Source organism: Pangasianodon hypophthalmus, chromosome 16 (genome assembly GCF_027358585.1).
Source record: "Pangasianodon hypophthalmus isolate fPanHyp1 chromosome 16, fPanHyp1.pri, whole genome shotgun sequence".
Lineage (NCBI taxonomy): Eukaryota > Metazoa > Chordata > Actinopteri > Siluriformes > Pangasiidae > Pangasianodon > Pangasianodon hypophthalmus.
In genome coordinates, this window is record NC_069725.1 from 23,054,102 (window position 1) to 23,060,509 (window position 6,408).

Sequence of the window (6,408 nt, forward strand, 5' to 3'; positions counted from 1 at the left end):
CTGATACACAGCATACATGTTATTATTTTATTTTATTTTGAATTTTTCCCCCAAGAGACTGCTGCTCATGCTGCACACAGGGCAGCGTAACACACTCGGAGGAAAGCACTATCTGCCCTCTTCCACATACATGAGCTCACAGACACCCACGATTGGCTAGTGTCACTGTGATTGACAGGGAGTGAGAGTATGCCCCGCCCACTCAGTTTCGCTCTCATGGAGTCCCATGACGATAGGGCGATATGGACGATAGGGCGAACACTTTTCTGTTGAGTCACTTGGGAGCCACAAGATGCGTTATTTATGGTGAATTGCATAAGTATTCACCCCCTTTAACTTTTCCACATTTTGTAGTGTTACAACCTGGAGCTCAAATGCACTAATGTTTACTATATGATTTACACAATATGTTCATTATTTGAAGGTGCAAAACATTTTCAGTGTGACACACATTTAAATAAACAACAACAACAAAAAAATAGACACATGTTGGATGCATTAATATTCACTCCCTGGGTCAATACTTTGTAGAACCACCTCTGGTTGCAATTATAGCTTCAAATCTTCTGGAATATGCCTCTATCACGAGTTATGCAATCACAACTTTTCTATTTGTAAAATGCTAATTTTGGCAGGTATGTAGATTTTCCTCCTCACTTGTTATTAAATATTATGTGTATATTCATAACCTATGATTCGAATTAATCCCAAAGGTTGTAGCTCTATATAGTGTGGAAAAGTTCAAGGGGGTGAATACTTATGCACAGCACTGTACATTGCAGAGAATACATTATGTAAACTTCACTATTATTAATGCAGCCATTATTTTCATGTTCTGGAGAGAAATGTGGAACTAACCCTGATGGTGAGCTCCACTCCCCTATAATCTCTATAAGGAATTGTAATCAGAGTCACACAAACTCAACCAGACCTCTGTTCTTTGTTTTCCATGACACTGTTGTAAAGGAAACATCGCCCTGCTGTAGCATAAGTATTCATTTGCTTGCTAAATAAGGCCTCAGCCTTGCGACTCCTCCAGGCATCAGAGAGTGTTTCTTTTGCGAGAAAACATCAGGATGTGGGACGGCAGGAGCTCCCAGATTCCTTTGCCTTGTAAGGCTAAAGGCCTGTGTGGCTGCCTGAGGCACGATGTTGACCTTATTGGCTGAGTCACGAACGGGGAGGTGTGGTGAAAACGCTGAAACGTTAAACAAACGGCCCATGCTGTGGGAGAAGCAGGAGCGAGACCGAGGCTCACGCTGAACCTGCTGCCACTCAACACCGAGGTGAGCTTAACACATCACACTCAGCGTTCATAGCAATGCTGTTTATGTTGCTCTCAGTCTCTGAAAGTGCTTCGTTTGTGTTATTTTTCTGGAATAAAGTAGTATGTAATATAGTAGTAATGCATCATGATTAAGAAAAGTGTCTCAGCTGTGTGTTCGGATGCATTCGTGAGCTGAAGACCGTTATTAAAACATGAGTGCTTGCCAGATGTTTAAACGTCCTGCACTGGAAAAACAAAAAACAAGTACAATATGTTTCCTGGAGAAAATTACGTTTATACTGCAAGGGTCTACTGACAATTTCTTTACTATTTTTTCTTCACTTCTTTACATTTATTTCTCTGATCTTCAATGTGTGGTTACACTGCAACTTTATACGTACCTTTCTATTTTCTGTGCAGCTAATTTAATCTTTTTGGGTCTGTATGTATTCGTACCATAATTTTATTTACTTGTGTTTTCTCTTATTTCTACACTAAAGCTTTTTCAATAAACAAGAAACATTGTCCAAAAAAGAGCATGAGAGCACACAGAATCTGATTTACTTTTCTAAGACCTCACTTATCAGGAATTTGGCTGTGCAGCTAGACACATTTTTTGCGACAAGCACAAATGCTAAACAAATGAACAGTGCAAGTAACACAGATCACAATATTGACTTGTATAATAATGTATTTAATACCACTATTAAACACTATAACATGTTATAACTAGTGTGGTGTTCAAATACACAAAAAGCATGTCTATTTCAAATGCACACAAAAAAGCATGTCTATTTTTAAGTTTTTCCTGCACTACTGATCTGCACAGGTTGTAACTCAGAAGAATGTGGCTATGAAGTAATTGAAGCAGAAATAAACATCTGATAACATTCTTCTACTTTCCTCTAGGGTTATGCGAGGTGACATGGGAGGGGGGGACTTCAGCTTCACAGTGAAATAAACAGTAATGGTCACAAATGACAGACAGTGGTGATACTCGGACATAGCAGCAATGCAATTTCGGGACAAATGTGGTTGAGGTTTAGCCAATAAGAGTCAGTCATAGCAAACTTTTTTGCAGCCAGGGATCTTTAACTGTAAATAATGTCATAGATACGCTCAGTACAGGCTGAATTTATGCACACAATCAAACAATTCACATATTAGGCCTATTATTTAAATGTTTACAATGATATTTTGAATATTTATTGGAGTTATTGTGAATCGGCCAGTCAGACAAGCTAATATCTATAAGAACTCAATATTAAAAAGGTTGATAACGATTTCCAACATTGTAACAAAATGTACACTGGAGGAAATCCCTTCACAAACCCCACTTTGACAATCATGGAGCTATGCTAATACTCTTGTACTCTATTTCCATTTTATTTCCCGTCCATATCGCATCTAAGATAGTGTATTTTCGATATGAGCTTGAGTTGTGGCTGCGTTCCAGCAGTCAGACACAGATGACTTCATTGCTGTCATTCCACAGAGGGATGTGGGCCAGATGTAAGTGGTTAGTATGGGCCATCATTCATTTGCAATCGGGGTGTGTCGTAGACGGCTGAATGCTCTGAATGCACTGTATGAATGCCATAACTTGTTTGACGTTTGGCAATTAGGTGATTCCCTCACTGAGGTTTTTCAGAATGTTATCGACTTATCAAGCGTCTTGGTATAAGTGTCTCAGTCAGGGCTGTTTTTAGTGAATTTTAGTGAGTCTTAAGGGAGTCAAGGAGATTCAAGATCAAGTCCAGATAAAAGTGAGACCTAGTCAAGATCAAGACCAAAAACAATCAAATCTGTAGCTAGTTGGCTTTTTCTCGTGAATTGCATAAATTATTACGACGCCGTACAGAAGAAGGAATTACTTCCTGTCAAACTTTGTGCATGAGGAAAGAAAAGACAGCATGAATGCTATTTTTACAACAAGGCCAAGTCCATATTTAGTAAGACCAATGCTAAAGTATGAGACAAGTCCAAGCAAAAACATCAATAATTCCAAGACAATCCAAGTACAAATGGCAGTAACTCTGAGACAAGTCCAAGTCAATACAGAAAATGTCTCTAGTCCTTCCTACAGCCCTTCCTGGTAATGTCTAAAGTTCAATCCCAAGTGGCTTCCTGTTAGAGCACATTATGTGGGACGTAGAAACCAATCTTTCATATGGAGCCTTTCGGAATTCAGCCAAATCCAATAATCCGATATTCTTATTTAATCTTTCCACTTCCCAATTTTTGAGGTTTGGTGCTGTTCAGTACTGGATAAATAATTAACAAGCAAGGAATTTTAAGCCACTTGACTTTGTTATCTTGTTATCAGCTGACAAAAATGTTGCAAATGTTCCAGTAACTGGAGATTGCATTAGTGTACATGCTTCCCTCCTTTAAGTCAGTTTTGGACTGTGCAATTACAGCTGTCTTTTAAGATTATTACTTTTTGCACTGTACAACATGATCCCAATAAAATCTCGGCTCAATTCAATAGCAGACTAAGTGATAACTTTCTCCATGTCAGAATCATATCCGTGAAAATCCTCTAATGATAGACCTGTGATTATCTCTTTATGTCATCAATCAGCATGATCCAGAAATCAGCTCAAAAAACAGGCTTACGTAAACACAAAATGTCTTCAACGTGAACTTTGTGTAATGAGAATTTTTTTTCTGTCCATTCGCATGTTTCGCTTATGAATTGCCATCGCCACTAACATATTTGTAGTTTGGCCATCCTCATCCAATGCCATCCTCATATTGGTGGCTTTTAGATGTGTGTCGTAGCAATGCTCAAGACCACTGAGGTCTATGCACAATCAAAGAATTCTTTAGTCTGCGACAGCAAGATTTGACCCAAAAGCATACAAACCCAGCCAGATAGTAAATCGGCACCAATCCTCAACAACAATAGACCTGAAGAAGCTTATCAGATGTGTGCAAATGTATTCAAAATCCACATGAATCCAGCTCCCTGGACTTATTCCTGCAATCTTAGAACAAAAGGCACTATTAAACATCCCAAAGCGATCTTCAGTTAGTCTGTAGATCTTCAGTGAATTCAGTAGGATTCATCACTGGGTATTGGAGGGCATTCTTTCGGTTAAGGTTGTATCTAGAATCCTTTTAACCATCCAAAAAACTCTTGAGGAACATCTTTTAGAGTGTACTAGACATTTATGAACCACAACTTTCCTTTAAAGGTCAAAACTCTTCAGCCAAAATGTCTGCTGCCAAGCGTGCCAAGGGGAAGACGACGAAGAAGCGCCCCCAGAGGGCGACTTCCAACGTCTTTGCCATGTTCGACCAGTCCCAGATCCAAGAGTTCAAAGAGGCATTCAACATGATCGACCAGAACCGTGATGGCTTCATTGATAAGGAGGATCTTCACGACATGCTCGCTTCTCTTGGTAATTGTTCAGAAAAGCAGTACATGCAGGATGTGAGATAATATCACCAAACCAGAGCTTTAAACGTGTGCCATACTGCTTCATCCTGTCTTCCTGTTTTTCAGGAAAGAACCCCTCAGATGAGTACTTGGAGGGCATGATGAGCGAGGCTCCAGGTCCGATCAACTTCACCATGTTCCTCACCATGTTTGGAGAGCGACTCAATGGCACTGATCCCGAGGACGTCATAAGGAACGCCTTCACCTGCTTCGATGAGGATGGCTCAGGTAGTTTTCAGGTTTTTTATGATGTACACTGATACCATTGTGATACAACCATGGTGTAACCATTCATGGCATCATCCAGCATGACTTACACTAGGTACATTTCCAACCAATTATTTCTCAGATACCAAGCAGAAAGTTAGTGAATGTGAATGGTTATTTTCCATCAAGATGTCTTCCCATCATTCTTTACCACATATATCCACTAGTTGTTTCAAAGCTTCATTTAGATAATGTCTAACTGAAAATGGGACGAACAATGGTCCAATCCCAAATGGCTTCCCACTGAACATATAGTGCCTTAAGTAGATTGTAGAAACCCATTATTTTGGAGTGAACTTCTGTCTAAAACTGCCATCTTTTCGTCAAAAATGGTTCCTGGGTTATTTATGGTTCAATCCTAAATCCCCACCTGAGTTTTCCACCCAGTATAAACTCCAATCACTCAAATTGTCTGTTATAGTCTCCTGATCTTACCTGTCTCATCCTGAAGGCTTTATCCATGAGGACCATCTTCGCGAGCTCCTGACCACCATGGGCGACCGTTTCACAGACGAGGAGGTTGACGAGCTTTTCCGCGAGGCACCGATTGACAAAAAAGGAAACTTCAATTACACAGAGTTCACTCGCATCCTCAAACATGGTGCCAAAGACAAGGATGACATATAAAAAAAAACCAGGAAACAAGATTTATTGAGCATTCATCTGAAATCAGGACTATTCTCAAAATGCTGATTATATGCTGATGACCTTACTGTGTCTGAATAAGTACTCTGGGGATTCTTTTGCACACATGGATTAAGCCTAATGCTGGACTAGAGAGACATTTACATAGAAGAATCTTATTCACAACATCATTTAGTCTATTTAGTCAGGCTTAATGTCTGTCTGCAAAACCATCCCCTGACCAGCTTCATTTCATCATTTTTACTGTATATCGATATCATTATGTGCCTAAAGGCAAAAATTGATCCACCAACAGCTGTGGAATAAGTATTGTTTTAAATTTGGCCATGAAACCAATCTCTTTCTAAGTCTCTCTCTTTGTTGAACAGCATAACAAAGATTAATGCCGAATAAAATAACATTGTTTTGGTTTCCACAATCTCCCATTGTTGTTGAGAATAAGATAAACATCTTGTGACTGATATGGAATTTTATCAAAAGCACCACAAGACTTGGCAAGATTTGGCTAGTAGGATGGAGATCAGGTTTCTGATCAACCCGGTGATTTACAGAGAATGTTGGTTACCAATGGTGATGGTCCATCTAGGATAATGGTAGAGAAATTAATTGGCAGACTCTTTTATCCAAAGTGAGGCAGAATCTAATCCAAGAATAGAGCTGAGCAGTTGAGGGTTTAGGGCCTCGCTCAAGGGCCTGACATAGCTCTCTAGAAATCCAAGGATTTCAATTCACAAACCTCAGGTCAATTAGTACAGAAAATGAAAACAACTACACTACACTACAC

At 39.5% G+C, this 6,408-nt stretch overlaps 1 protein-coding gene across 1 annotated transcript; it reads left to right on the top strand.

Moving 5' to 3' along the window:
• The first annotated feature begins 1,132 nt into the window (after positions 1 to 1,132).
• myl9a (myosin, light chain 9a, regulatory) lies at positions 1,133 to 6,042 on the top strand. Its single transcript, XM_026920419.3, has 4 exons — positions 1,133 to 1,286; positions 4,468 to 4,674; positions 4,779 to 4,940; positions 5,431 to 6,042. The coding sequence occupies exons 2-4, from the start codon at positions 4,488 to 4,490 to the stop codon at positions 5,604 to 5,606; spliced, it is 525 nt and encodes a 174-aa protein (XP_026776220.1). The 5' UTR covers positions 1,133 to 1,286; positions 4,468 to 4,487; the 3' UTR covers positions 5,607 to 6,042.
• Positions 6,043 to 6,408: the final 366 nt, after the last annotated feature.

What these genes read in the sequence shown, in the direction of transcription:
- myl9a (XM_026920419.3), top strand. Translation starts at nt 4,488, where the DNA reads ATGTCTGCTGCCAAGCGTGCCAAGGGGAAGACGACGAAGAAGCGCCCC. An exon ending in CGACATGCTCGCTTCTCTTG is followed by an intron (nt 4,675 to 4,778) that starts GTAATTGTTCAG and finishes CCTGTTTTTCAG; the next exon opens with GAAAGAACCCCTCAGATGAG. An exon ending in CTTCGATGAGGATGGCTCAG is followed by an intron (nt 4,941 to 5,430) that starts GTAGTTTTCAGG and finishes CTCATCCTGAAG; the next exon opens with GCTTTATCCATGAGGACCAT.